Source organism: Cupressus sempervirens, chromosome 7, assembly GCF_028749045.1.
Source record: "Cupressus sempervirens isolate cs-2001-9-10 chromosome 7, ASM2874904v1, whole genome shotgun sequence".
NCBI lineage: Eukaryota > Viridiplantae > Streptophyta > Pinopsida > Cupressales > Cupressaceae > Cupressus > Cupressus sempervirens.
Genome location: NC_143124.1, coordinates 680,954,737 through 680,969,897, shown reverse-complemented (window position 1 = coordinate 680,969,897; position 15,161 = coordinate 680,954,737). Strand labels below are relative to the sequence as shown.

Genomic DNA, 15,161 nt, shown 5'->3' with positions numbered 1-15,161 from the left:
CAGTACAATAAACAACCAGAAATCTATCTAGTACTAGTATGTTGATGGTACTATCATCTACTCCCATGGTTACCTAGAGACCTGTCTCCCCTCTAAAAGACACGTATCGGAGATAGAGATGCGTCTCCAAAGATGTCAAATGACAAAGTCTCCTAATCCAAAAAGTGAAGTCTCTTGATAAAAAATAAATGTAAAATATATTATTAAATTATTTTATGTATTTTAACCCTCATTTTAATGTTTTTTAATGCAAAAATAAAGACCAATGACAATTTAAATGATTTGGAGGGTATGATAGTTGGATGATCACAACCTTGTGGAGTAGACAAGGTCATCGGGAGATTGGGAGACTTGGAGGTCTCTGGTACTGGTACTGGTACCGGTACCGGTACGACAATTTTTCAAAAATAGGAGATAGGGTACTTGGAGATGGCAATTTGTTTTATAGATCAAAATGGATTTTTTCAACTTGTGTTCCTCATTACAAATCTCATAAACGAACTGATTCATAAGATGTTCAACTACCATATTATTCAGGGCTTCTATCAAGATGTTAACTTATGCTTCCTTTCTTTCTGGGGTTTCACTTTGATCTCCCTGAGAGTGAGTCGCCTGACTTAATAAATTTTTGCTTTCCGTAGCAGTCTAGTTACTTTGGCTTACTGGTAATTGGGGTGGAAACTTCAGAGGGACCTCATCTAGATTTGAAATGACGATGACCAAGTTGAGGTGGGAATGGCAATCTCTAATTTCCCCTTCTTCCCCGTCCTCTTGGTTGATTGACAATTTCTCCTCTTCATCACTCCGTACAGTTTGAGTGTTTTTTTTGCCTTAGATTACCCTCAAGATGGGGTTGAGACGAAGTGAAATCCTGATAACTAGTAAAGAGGCCTTCAACTAATTGTAGTTTAACAAAAATAATTTTTTCATGACCATTAATATCTAGGGTTTTAGATTTAATAGTGTTAACATCTGTTTTCACTATAATAATTGAACTGGATGCAGCCAAATCTGATTCTACCAAACCTACAAAAGTTCCAAAACTAGATTTGACTGTTATGAGAATATCCTCATACAAAAAATCAATTGGCAAATTTGGTAATAAGATAGCTTTTTCCACCTCGAATTTAGCCGATTTTTTTTGGGTCGAAAAAGAGACTCCATTCTAGGAATTTAACATGATAACCTTAAAAAACTAAAGTATTACCATACGAAATTTCATCCTTAAGATCTATTTTAGCACAGGCTAAATAAATAAATTCATTTTCTATTATTGTTAAGTTAACATGCTTGCCCAATATGCTTTTTAGCCAATTTGCCACATGATTCGCCTCCATCCTTGGACCTGTCCAGCAAGCGAAAAGGCCTTGGTCTTGACATCTTTGAATGTATCCCACTAGCTGGCTTGATAAATGGCTTGCCTTTCGGTCATGTTGTGATACTTCCTTTTGGCATCTGAGATTATCTGTAGGTCCCTGAGATAGGGCATCCTCCTTGTTTTTAGATTATTGTGGTTCTGTGGAACCGTTCTTTCTTACTTCCTCCGTTTTCTCATGAAGAGGGCCAAAGGGGTTTGAAGACCGTTGTTTCCTCTGTTGATACTTAGGTTTCGCGGGGACATAATGTTTATGATCTGCCATGGATCTGCTTTGTCTCTTTCTTCACCTATGGGTTCGGACCATAGTCCATCCATCATTTGAATCTTCTCCCACTTGGATCTAAAGCAAGGGATTTGTAAAAAGGGAGAGCATATTTTGTTCTCCAAAAATGTTCACTTTGTCTTCGAAAATGCTGATTCGCTAAAGCAAGAGTAGAGCGCATTTTGTTGATATTAATCAGATTGAAATCCTATCGGTTTGGTAATAGTTTGACCCAGTCATGTTTAATAGAGTCGAGTCTAAATCCGCTTGCAATCTCGGTTTTGCAATGTGTTACTGTTTATTCCTTGCAAATCAGTTTGTCTTTGATGTTAAATTGCCTGTTCTTATATTGCTTCTTGCTTTTGTATTTGGTGTCGATGGCAATTAACCTCTGTACTATATTGATTTCTCTGTCATATATAAAATCTAAGAAGAAAGTTGCTTGCCCTTATGGTAATCTTGTTGTCTTATCTGAAAACTTGCTTCAATTATTTCACTCCCTCTTAATGATGGTTCACTGGCTTGGTAGAGGTATCGCTGGAATGATGAATTTTGCTTTGACTAGCACAATAGCCAACAAACCTTTCCTCTTGTAAATGATCATATCTTCATTCATGTCCAACACTTGCCCCTATTTTGCAGTCGCAAGCCCACCCTGATCCAAATGCCCTTTGCACAAAATTACATTGTACCCTTAATTGCAATTCACTTGCTTTAATAATAAATTTGTAGGTTGTATAACAGATCCCAGGCCCTGCCGTGCTTGATAGAATTGCTGATGTGGAAGATCTGTAGTTTCTATATGGATTTGATTATATATTCTATGTATGGTTTCATGTCTTCTCTCCTTAGCAATTATTCGCTACTTGTGAATGATCTATATTGTTCCTCTAAGAATTGCACACTTCAATGTTTTTGGGGTTTTAAAAATGTTTGCTATTCTTCTGCCTAATTCACTAAATATGTGACCTTCAAACTTCTGGATATTTGTACGGCTCTGCTGATTTGTTCACCTTAGCAAATATATTCTTCCTTAAGATGATGGCAATGGTTGGTTTTTTTTGTTTGTCATTCATCCTTTCTTCACCTCCACGAAAGCTTCTTTGTTAAGATTTTTCTTTCCTGAATGCTTATTGGCCGACCTTCTCCCTTTTCCATGTAGAAACCAATATATTTGTCCTCTGGAGTTTGCAGTTTTCTTTTCTAAATTCGCAGTTCGCAGTTCGCATAGGCAGATAATTTTTACTGTGGATATATAACTGTATTTTAACTAGTTTGATTATTTTTAGACGTCATTCAAAGTTAAACATTAAATACACAAACTGCTAGGTTTTTTCTTTTTTCAAACTACATATTCTTCAAGAAAACAGTGATGGATTCAACTTTTTTTTGTGAAACATAGAGTTGAAATGCTTTCAAATGATTCAAAATTATTTCTAACTATTTAGGAATGAATCTGAATTCATTTACATGCAACAAAAAATAATAGAATATTGTTTAAAAGTATAAAAACAAACTCAACACACCTTCTTGGGAAAGAGTTTTTTCTAGGAAAACTGGTTGAAATTCACTCAAATGCACCTTCAATAGCTTGCAATCACCTAACAATACCTTGGAACCCTTTTTCTCTCCACTACACAAGCTTCCAAATGGTGAAAGATAAACTAGAAAAGAAAAACACATCTTTTTTGCCCTTTAATGCTGGAAGCAAAATTTAGGCGAGTTGTTTTTAAAAACTAGTCCGGTTTTTGATCAGTGGAGACGCGAGTAAATGGGCGAAAAAATTGTCGGCCTGAAAATGAATTTACACACAAAACCATGAAAACTAGGTGGGGTGGACCTTAAGGTAAAAAGAATCCCATGAAATAGCAATACACATTACAAAACTTACATCATTGCAAAAATAAAGTCAGATGATTTTGGGGAATAAACCTTTTCTCTTTCTTCCAAATGATCTATAGAAATCTTAAAGTTGAAAATTTTCACTATACTTTTTTCCTAAAAGGAAACTCCTTTTATTATAGGTGAAAAAGGTAGAATGAATGAATGAAGGAATCTTAATGATGTCCACGAGACCAACGGTCTAAGGGACCAAGAGAAATCCAGTTAAACAGTTTGCTGCAGTTTCTCCAAGTTGACCCTTGTATGGTGGATCCACATTAAGAAAATCACCATTTTGTGCAATCTTGCCTCTTCAAGAAGTTCATTCGTGTTGTTTTCCTGTAAGTTGTCATCATATTGTTTGCAAATATCTTCCTTACTTGCACACTCTTTTATAAACTGCCACTGTTTCAACCTCCCGTTTTTAGCAAAAGTTACAGGTTGTTCCCTTCCAACCCTCTTTGTGAATTTTCCATCCTACCCTTTTCAAATCTCAAATGATGAGAGCTGGTCCTTAGTTGTGCAATTAAGATTTTGGGCTTTCCTTTAATTGCAAATCTTAAATTTTCTTTATCATCATGTTCCCATGTGGGGTTAAACTCTTTGACATAATAAGATTTTTTTTCTACCTGCCTGATTTGTCCACTTGGCAGTCCTTAATTTCTCTAACACCCACTTTTTTATCTCAATGTTAGTGTTTAGGCACTCCTAGATAGTTACGCTCCATTTGTTCAACCACTTGCTATTTTATTTCTTCCACGTTTTTTTGGTGGTCCAACTCTTCTTCAACTTCCACCTTAGGCCAGCAATGCCTATCCATATTTCCCACATTTTTTGAGTTGCTTAACAAGTGAATAACCATTAAAGCCTCGATCTGAAACATTCTCGCCTCCGCCTGAAGGATCTCGCAAGGAACCGTAAACTTGACTTTGAGGTTAGTAGTAATGAGTACTATTTAGATTCTTTCTATTTGCCACCATTTGTGATTTGATATGTTACCCCACCACATCTCACATCCACAAAGAATAACTAGGACCACCAAAAGAGCAAAGATAGTCTTCCTAGTCTTCTAATCTCACAACTCAACTTTCCTCCATCTATTCTAGAGAAGGTAAAAGGCTTTCTATCCTTCTTGAATTATTTTTGATCTGCATGTCTCCCAACATAGTCTATAATGGAAATCAAGTATTAGATATTTGTACAAATTCACCATTTCTAAAGAGCTTCCCTAAAAAATAAATGTGTGTTGTTCCTTTTTCTTTTTCAGAGAAAAGATCACAACCTTAGTTTTAAGATATTGACTTGCATCCCTACCTCATGACAAAACAACTCCAATTTTTTCAAGTGTTCTGTCAAACCATGAGCAGATTTAGCAATAAGGATATGGTCATCAACATATAAAAGAATCCTTACCACGTGACTTGCCAAATTTATGCCTTCTTCATTGGCCTTGTTTAACCACTCTTCCAACTTATCCATGTAAAGACCAAAGTAAGTAGGGGATAAAGGACACCCTTGTTTGACACCAGTGTCTCTCCCAAAAAATTCAAACATGCCGTTTTTAGTTTTAATTTTGGCTCTAATATAGCTTGCAAACAACCACCCTATACTCTTTAGGGGCCTCCAACTCTTACATCCTAAGCCACAACTTGTCCTTAGGAACGGTGTTGAAAACTTTCTTGAAGTCTAGGAAACAACAAAAAGCTTCTTCCCTTTGTTTCTCCTACACTTTGTCAATGAAATGTCTTAGAGTTGTGCAATGATCAATGGCAGAGTGTTTTGGTCTAAAGTCCACCTGTCCCCTTGCTCTTTTCTCTTCTTTTTCTACCTGATTGCTGATTCTACGCTCTAACATACTTCCAAAGAGTCTACCAAGAAGGGATGGTTGATGTTAGCAATCTTGTGGAGAGGGATAACAACAATGGTAGTCCACTCAATAGAGAAACTGCCATGTGTGACCCTGATAAGGACATTCTTGATGTGTGGAGCCAAGAGCTCTGCTCCCCACTAAAAAATTTCTGCCTACAAATTGTTAATATCCTGAGCTTTGCCATTTGGCAACTTCTTTACACCCATTTTAATGTCGTCAATAGAAAATAGGTCACCAGAAGTATTAATTATAGGGTGCTATCCACCTCATTTAGCCTCTCATATAAAATTTTCACATAATCCAACCTCTGAATATCTGTAATATTATTTTCCACCTGTTTTCTCTTTTGTTGCAGCTCCCTCCAAAAACCCTTTGGATTATATTTCCCTAGAGAGATTAATTCTTTCCTACAAGAAGTCGCATAACTCTGTTTTAGAATTTTACCAACCTCTTGTATTCCTTTGTGTTTTCTTTGTTTGAATTTCTCCATTTAAGCCCCATCTTTGCTGCTTTACATTCTTCGTCATACCAAGGGTTAGCTGGGAAAGTGTTTGGGATGCCCTTCTTTGGTCTAGATCTTTTACACCCCTTTAAAGCACTATGAACAAGGGGAATCAACCTACTGCTACTCGATTGCTCAATCTCATTATTGTTGTCCTTGGGATCAGTATTGTTTCTAATCATCTGGATATGTTGTTCAAGAGCAGAACAAAATATCTCTTGATTCTCCTGCTTTACAAGAATTTTACCCAGTTTATGACCTTTTGCGTCAGTGTCTTGCTGCTGTCCACTTTTTCGTTCTCTTGCATTTACCCCCTACTTGATCAAAAGAGGCATATGATCAGAATTTAATTCCATAGGACAACTTTTAATCCTGATATACAATAACTTTGGAGTGGATGTTTGAGAACATATCAAATAATCCATAACGTGCTGCCCGCCCATTGTATGTTTTACACATGATGTCATTTGAACTTGGCCAATACTTCATGCCTTTGCATATTACCATTCCATGTAGGCTACAAAGACTCAACACTTATGTTCCAAAATGTGAAAAACTTCCCTTGTCTTGCGAAATCCTTTTACAGAAGTTATCTTCACATTCTTTTAACCATAGGGGATTACTGTCTTCTACAATATCATCGTCCAATTGAATAGATTGGTTACTCGCTGTCCTGGCATCAAAATCCTCTATCAAGATTGTGCCTCCTATGGAGCTGAAAGTGGAAATAATATTTATTAAAGCCGCATATGGGTCTTCATTGTCAAGATCCCATCAACTGGTCACACTTCCCACGACTGATAACTGAATTGACTGGGGGTCTAGGGGGCAATGTCTCTAGCGGGGTTGAGGGGCAGCGCCCCCACGGGGTCCTGGGGCAGAGCCCCAAAGACCAAATTAGCACCTTCAAACCCACACAAAACTCCATGGAACACACCTTTTTTGTGATTTTCTTCCGATCCCATACTCTTTCTGCCAACAGCTTATGTTTTACTACCTTTTTATGTCTTTCCCTTCCCTTCGGTATCATATGTTACTCGTTTCGAACTGTTTTGATTTGTTGTCCATTTTTTTTTTGTATATAGAAAACCTTCCATCACCCTTCTTTTGTATCTGTACGGTGGTCTCTCTTTGTTATGGCCGTAATGGTGATGCTCTGTCTTTATGTCTTCTCTTTGGCGGTGTACTTTCCTTAGGCTGTATGGTCACCTCAACTGACTGTATGGAAGATTTAATATAGCCTTCTAATAGCTCCTTCCAAGGCCGTACGGTGATCTTGATGGGGCCGTACGATGTTCCTTCTCAGTCGTATAGTGTTCTAGGTGGGGGCCCTATGGTGTTCTGTTCCTTTCTCCAACTTGCTGTACGGTCTTCCTTCTTACTTGAATTTTATTCCTCCTTGAGCCGTACGACCAAGTTCTCTCCTTCCCATGTGTTCGTACGGTCAAAGTTCTTCATCATGTGTCTGTACAGTCTCCTTCATATGTGTCATACAATGCTGTACGGTGTGCCTTTCCTTTTGTCTTTGAGTGTCGTATGGTGGTTCTTTCTGCCTCTTCCAATCTTCTCTTTCCGTACTACAACCTTCTCTGTTCGTACGGTGGATTTATGCTTTCCAAATGCCGTAAACCATTTTTCCTGGCTCTCTTGATGCAATGTTAAGATGATGGCTCACCCCTTAGTTGTTTTCCGTACGGCCGTACGACATCTGTTGTTCTCTGACGGTGACTTCTCCTATGGATGCCGTACGATGCATGGTGGTTTCCATACGATACTGTTTTTAACAATACTTTGTGCTTGCAATTACCCATCGTGTGGTGGTTTTTATTGGATGCATGCTCGTACGCCGTACAACATCGTTTCTTCTATCTGTGGTGGCCGTACAGCTGTAATAGTACTTTGTCTCTTTCTCGTTGGTTTGTTTTAGGTCGTATGGTGACTATTATTACACTGTCAACGACCGTACTATGCTTTTTTGTTGCTTTATGTGCGTTCCTTGTGTATTCCTACTTCTGCCAACTATGAGAATTTTAATTCTTTATTTACACCTATTTACATACTTACATTAATATTTATTATTTTTATACTGTCCCTCAGTTGTTCGTCCGTGGAGGAGGTGCATTATTTCTTCCCTAGTAGATTTTCAACTTCGACCCATTCACTGCGTTGGCCACTTCCTTTCCGTGTAGCGTGCATAGTTTGATTGCTTTGTTATCACCCACTTCGTGAATTTTATATGGCCCGACCCACTTTATTTTATATCTGCTTGGTCTGATCTTGTTGCGCCCATTATACTTCAACACTAGACCTGATTGGAATCTGTTCAACTTCAAGTGCTTGTCGTGCCATGCCTTATGCCTGTTTTGTGTAATCTTTATGGCCCGTTGTGCTTGCAATTGTTGCTCATCAAGTTTGTTTAAATTATACAATCTCTCCCTTAGACTATCCATATCGTCCAGTTTGTTCTTGAAACTCGATACCATGAATTCCTTTGGCTGCCACTCCTTGCTGCCAATAACTGTATTCTTGATTTTAGAACCTTCACTCTGTACTGTTGCAGTTTTTATTAAGCTCTTCCTCTTTGTTTCCTGTGCAGACCGTATGATGTGTTTTCCTTGTTGTCGACACCTTTCTAGTATATCCGTGGTGTGGTGTAATCTTTTCTTTCTGCGTGGTCTGTTCACCGTGTACTCTACGGTGGAATCTTTCTTTTTGCTAGGTTCATATGGTATGTTCTCTGGTTCGGTATCATCTCCCAAATTCATGGTTTGTACTGTGGATTCTTCATATTTTATTGGCTTTTCCTTATTGAATACATGTGTAAGTGTTTCATCCAGCTGTGCGTTCCCTTCTTTTATTTCCCTAAATTCTTTTGGAAATCCTTTTCCGTTGTGTTCTTCCTCTATCGTTATTATGTTGCAGCTTTGGAAGAGTTCATAATCCTCCATCTGCCAATGAAATAGACCATTCACCGAATTTAGATCATCGTCCTTCGATCCACCTTTCAACCGTAGGACTCCTTCCTCGCCCGGTTCCATCTACTTCTTCCCTTCGTCCTCTCCTTCTGAATCGGACGATCCAACTTCTTCTCCCACCATTTGTGTGTGTAGATCAATAATGAATCTCCGTTCTCTACTCTCCATTGATAGCGTATTCTTCTTCCAATCATGTTTAACCTTTGCTTGTACAAGCCATCCTCGTCCTAGAATGGTGTCATATCCCCTTCTTTTTAGCGGGATGACTTCAAAGTCGAGTAGTAATGACTGTGTTCCAATAGTTACTAGCTGTGCCATCAGGATCCCTAGAGGCTTAATGCCATGTTGGTCTGCAGTTAGTAATTGGAACGTGGGTGGCCACAATGTCGGCTATCCCAACTTCTTCCAGGTATCTTTTGGTAGGACATTTACCCCTGAACCTCTGTCCACAATTGTGTTTGAGAGGATTGTTCCCAATATAACCATTTCTACGACCGCCTGATGCCTTCATGATGTGAGGGCTAGCAGCATTGGGTCTGCTGCGCTTGTTTCGGTTTCCTTCTCCTTCCTATGTTCTTCGAGTAGTTTAGCAGCCGAAGCCATGTTTGTGAGTGCCATTCGTAGTTGGGGCATTGTAAGGATCATATCATTTAATTTTATTGGTATTTTAGTTTGTAATATCTGCCTTATGATGTTTTGTTCTATGCAGTTCCTCATTGAGGTACTTTCAGCGTCTCCCTTCTCTGTTTGTGATTTCTCTGTCTGCATCCCCTTCTCAATTTCTTCCTATGCTTCTTCCAGTCTCTTCTTTTCTTTCGTCGGGTCTAGGTACAACTTTGCCTGTTTACGCGTAATTGCCAGGACTTCCTCTTTGTCTGTTCTTGCTTCGATGCTGATCAAATTCACTCCTAATTTCAATTTCGGGTACTTGGTGTCTTCATGGTCTCCGGGACTAGACCATCTGCATATAAACTTCAGTTTGTTCGTCGTTGTACAGTTTCACGCAAAGTGGCCCCATAAGTTGCATGCCCGACACTGAGTCATCAGTCGGCCGTTCGCATCATATTGAATCCGACTGCGGCCTTCGTTATTATTGTTATTATCGTTGTTGTTGGTGTTGGTGTTGTTCTGTCCTCTTCTATTGTGTTTGTACCCACTCGAGGTGGCACCATCATTGTTTGTGTTTCCGTTTCCTCCCAACGTGGATGCTTCTTGCATTAGGAGCACTTGTTGATGCCGTCTTGTTTTCATATTGAACGGGCATTCCTTTGTGTAATGCCCTGCGATTTGGCATATATCATAGAACTGATTCTTCGGACAGGATCCCTTCGTGTGACCTTCTGTCTTGCATTCTGTGCACCATAGCTCGTTTTCTTTGGTTTGGCTATTCCCTTTTTGTATATTCTTAAATTCTTTCATCATCCTGATCATATTCTTTTGGAGAGCTCGGACCTTCTTACTGCCCTTTTCAGCACCACTGCTATCTTCAGAAGAGGATACATCTGAATCAGATGATTTGCTTTTCTTCTTTTTTGTATTTTGTTCACTTTCTAAGTCCATTGCTCGATTGTATGCTTTAGCGTACGATGATGGTGGTACAATCTTCATTTTCCTTTTTAACTCTGGGCGTAGTCCTTCTATGAACCATCTCTTTTTCAGCCTGTCTGTTGGCTTACTTTCCATTTTATTTACTAATTCTTCTAACTTTCTAGCATGTACACGGACAGTTTCATTTTTCCCTTGTTTTGTGGTGTAGATTTTTGCTACTATCTCATTGTCATCTCGTAGCAGTTGAAACTTTGTAATAAATTCCTTCTTTATGTTTTCCCATGTCGTTAGCTTTGCTAGATCGGTGTCAGAAAACCAATCGATTGCTACACCTTGTAAGGTGGCTGGAAATAGCCTTGCCCATTTGTTGTGGTCATTTTCTCCATCCGTTGTCCAAATCGTCTTGCAAGTTTTGCAATGTCTGATCGGGTCAGCTGTGTCATCCTCATTGAACTTTGGTAACTTTTCCTTTGGACCGGCCATCGGTACCCTTTCTTTCTTTTGTTGTGCGCTGTTGTTTGTACCCACGTTGTTCTCTACTCCTGTACTGCTCTGAACACTTGCGTTACGGACACCTACGTTCCCAAGTGGCGTGAAGGCTTCCTCAAGGACTTGGTTGTTTCGACCAAACTATATTTGCTCATCAGGTGTATCAGGGGCGAAAAGTTCACCACACGCTCGAGTTCCTTCGACACTTCAAGCCGCACTGGTCCTTTCCCTTCCGTCCATATTCCCCCTTGGCGTATACCAGTTTGCCAATTTTTCCTTTGTTCCTTCAACCACCCTTCGCCTTTCTCAGGCTTCTTCTATCAACCTTTCCCTTGATTAACTTGGTGACTGCACTTCATTCGTTAGTGCTCCTGTGGTACCGTGGTCACTTCCTGTGCCACCATTGCCGTACCCTTCGGCGAGTTGTTGGAGTATGTGCCTCCGGTCGCTTTGCTGTGTGCGGTTTAATACTTCCCGTGCCACTCTTATGTCGTCATTTTCTGGATTCTTATTTCTATCTTTATTCAATGTGTTCGACATTCATAGCACCCGGTCCTTATAGGCAACGACGCCAAATGTTTACCATATAGGGTAAATGGTTTATTAATGCATTCAGATAGTAGAAAAGAACATGTAACACAGAAGTATTCCTTTTATTTTTCGCATGTATGCAGAAGATACTACAATATTTGATATGATTGATTACAATGATGATTACAATTTTGATTATGATGATCCAAAGTCCATTCTGGACGGTGTACATATATCTTCCCGAAGGGGTGACTCAACCGTCACGCACCCGTTCGGATACAATTCTACCCATCTGCTACAATATAGATTTTCCCAACAACACTGCAGGTTTAATAGTAGCTCTTTTAGCCACTTTTTTCCCTCTCAAGTTCCCAACTAGCTACTCTTATCTTGTGCAACTTATTGCTTTCTTGCTGTCCCTAGATAAAGCCTGCATAGGAAGTTACCATAACCCTTGAAAGCTAACATTACATTTAATAAATGTTTAAATATAAATCTTTATACAAATAATATTATTAACTAATTAATTATAGTTTAGTATACTAAAACATATTAAATTTATAAGGTATTGTGCACCTTAAATTAGAGCTATATAAATATTATTCAAGACCTATTTATTAATACAGAAATCCCTACTAAATTCATGTTTTTAACATCATTGAGAATTACTCTTTATTTCTTTGAATAGTTTATTTTTAATGATAATTTTTCTTGGGATTCAAGATTTCTAGTCTTTTATTCAGGCTAGGTTTTATATATTATTTGCAAGGTCAGAAAGGCGATAAGCCAATAGAATATTTGACCATGAAGATGGCTAAAAATTGGATGAATCTCAGTAATTTTTATAATTCTGCTTGATTTACTTCTGAGATTTGTGAATTACTAGTTGCAGCTTGTTGGTTGAATGCCCTTGTTGCACTTGATTTGTACTTTGGGGAACTGTCTTGTTTCAAATGTTTAAATGTGACAGTAATGTTCAATATTTTGCTTATAATTTTTCTTGTATGTGCATCTGTTTTACATGCTGCTTCTATATTTTTCTCTGTTATAACACTGCTCTCAAATAAATATACAATTTGTAATTGATTATTTATAACAATGCTTGAATAAAGTCATTATCACTGAGTCTGAATCATTGAATAATTTTATATAGATTCTATACTCTTGCAATTTTTTTACTTGTATATTCAACTGGCCCTGTTAATGTTAGATAGGATTTTATGATATTCTATAATTTTTACATTACATGTTCTTTTAGGATCCTTATTTTCTTGAATTTGATGGGGCATCAAAGGGTAACCCAGGCAGAGCTGGGGCAGGAGCACTTCTACGTAACCCTGATGGTTCAGTGGTATTTTGATTTAGAATTTGTTGACAAGTTGATTTTTCATTCTATGGTGGATATTTGAATGTTACATTCAATTACATTAAATTATATGTGTGGGTAATAGAAGTAATGTTCCTAAAACACTCTATGAACTTATATAGGCATGCAAGATAAAGGAAGGTGTCGGTATTGCCACAAACAATGTTGCTGAATATCGTGCACTTAATCGAGGATTGAAAGTTTGCTTAAGTAAGGGAGTTGATTCCATTCGCGTGCAAGGTGATTCTAACCTTGTGGTTATGCAGGTTCCTCTCTCCCCTCTTCTCGCGCCACAAAAAATCATGAACATGTGTTTTATTCTTGCTTCCTTTCCTATATTTTTGCTTTCTAGATCACTGACATCAACTATAAAACAAGTTTCTCTGACACTTTGCTACAAAGGAATGCAAATTCAAATTTCCTCCATGCAGTGATTTCATCTTGTTGAATTAAGATACTGTATTGTAATATCCTTTACATTCCTTTAGCAAGTTGATATGCTATATTCTGCACAAACCCTGGCACTTGACATGCATTTTCCTTGTCCTCTCTGTAATAATATATTTTAAGGCTTCTTCGAGGGACAATTTGAATTAATTATCATTATCTCATGTTGTAGACAAAATAAGATACAGTGAAGAATACAATTATGGTTAAGAGTAAAATCCTTGTACTTGCAGACATGTATGGAAACATGATGCTAAACCTCTCATTGTTAAGATATGGCAGAGACTTTCATGCACACAACAGGGAAATGATGGATATCTACTTCAATTGAATTCCTATAGGAGAATAAATATATGGCATGTAATAGACTATTATGATTTCAATTTGTAATAAGCTAAGAATACCATATGATTAGTATGGGGTTTGATTATGCATAATGTATGCATTGTTGAATTTTTGTGATTAATCAACTTTGATGGGGATGGTTGTTCCTTAGTTGTTTATTCACTCAGAATCTCTACATCATTTATGGTGTTCCTTGCATTGGAATACATTACAATAGTTGTGTTTGGGCATGTGTGTGTGATGCATCCATCCTTTACATAAAAAACAAACTAGGAATAAAACATATATGTGATTAAGGAGTGGGAGACCTTGAACACTACGAAGTAGTTAGCAAGTAATCATATATAGCAATTATAAGTTCAAGTAATTAGCTTTTTCATATTCTTATCAATAAAGCCGATGACATTAGGCTTGACATAAACGGTTTTGAGAGCCAAAAAGAGGAAAATGTAATGTCCCCTTTTTAGCTCACCATGGTTGGTGGGTTGGTTTAGTCTATCATTGGCCCTTGTAGGCTAAGTGAGATGGTTAGAGCATCCTAGTTGGCAGAATAGGAGGCTCTTTCCCTTCCGAAGATCAAAAGCATTCAGAATTGCTCTTCGTTTGGGTCAATTTCGTACACTTACTATTTATAGTAAGTCATTTATCAAGCATTCTATATTTGAAAGAACACCTGGATTGGCCTTAGTTGCATTTACAACCTTTGACACCTTTGTTTTGACCAAGTATTTAGGGGTTTACTAATTATCAATGTTACTCGGGGACCTCCCTGATATATTTTCAGCCATTCATGTTTCAGAAACATCTCAGGACTTGGGACACCTAGGGGACTTTGACTTTGACTTCTAGAACAAATTAGACTTTGACTCTCAAAGTAACTCAAATTTGGCATATGAATTCTTCTAATTTATATATACTAAGGTTCTATTATGCATAAGTACATGCTTTATCCATGTTTTCATATACATATTTTAAATTTTTTTATATATTTTAATTTTCCCTATTGTTTTCTAGTCATCCCCATTTGCCACCCCCCTCCGTCCCTAAAATTGGCAAATTTTTTTGCCGTCCCAGAAACTCGGGGGAACATAGCTATTATAGTAAATCAAGGGTTGATAGAGATGTGTTGGTGTAAATACGTATTTACTATTTACACTTAAGTTTACTTAGGCTAATGCATTATTTTATTATTTTATTTTGTGAGACACTTAGGAGTTTGTGCACCTTTTTGAATTGTCATGTTGACAACATAGAAGTATGCAACTCTATTTCAGCACATGTTGTCTACAACACTGATTTGCGTGTTACACCTTTGTAGGCTTATCCTCTCATCATCGCACTACTTCCGTGCTTAATGGAGGATAACACATATCTAGTGGACATGTGCTTGGTTGTATGACTTATCATGTAGCTAATTCTGACGCATTCTAGATGTATCTTAGAGGCCTTTATATATAGGCACTCCTAGTGTACTTTCACAAGGCATATTGAATGAATATATCGTCATTCTGATCATGCTCTCTCTTTCTAGTCTACAATTGTGCTTTTGTTTCAGTTCTTAGTTCCT

General features: G+C 37.8%; 1 protein-coding gene across 1 annotated transcript in view; it reads left to right on the top strand.

Moving 5' to 3' along the window:
* Positions 1-15,161, top strand: part of LOC149548482 (uncharacterized) — a 147,897-nt gene that overhangs the window by 97,005 nt on the left and 35,731 nt on the right. The window contains exons 4-5 of the mRNA XM_089792538.1: positions 12,695-12,787; positions 12,925-13,068. Coding sequence (XP_089648664.1) covers positions 12,695-12,787; positions 12,925-13,068 — 237 coding nt within the window. The remainder of the gene's footprint in view (positions 1-12,694; positions 12,788-12,924; positions 13,069-15,161) is intronic.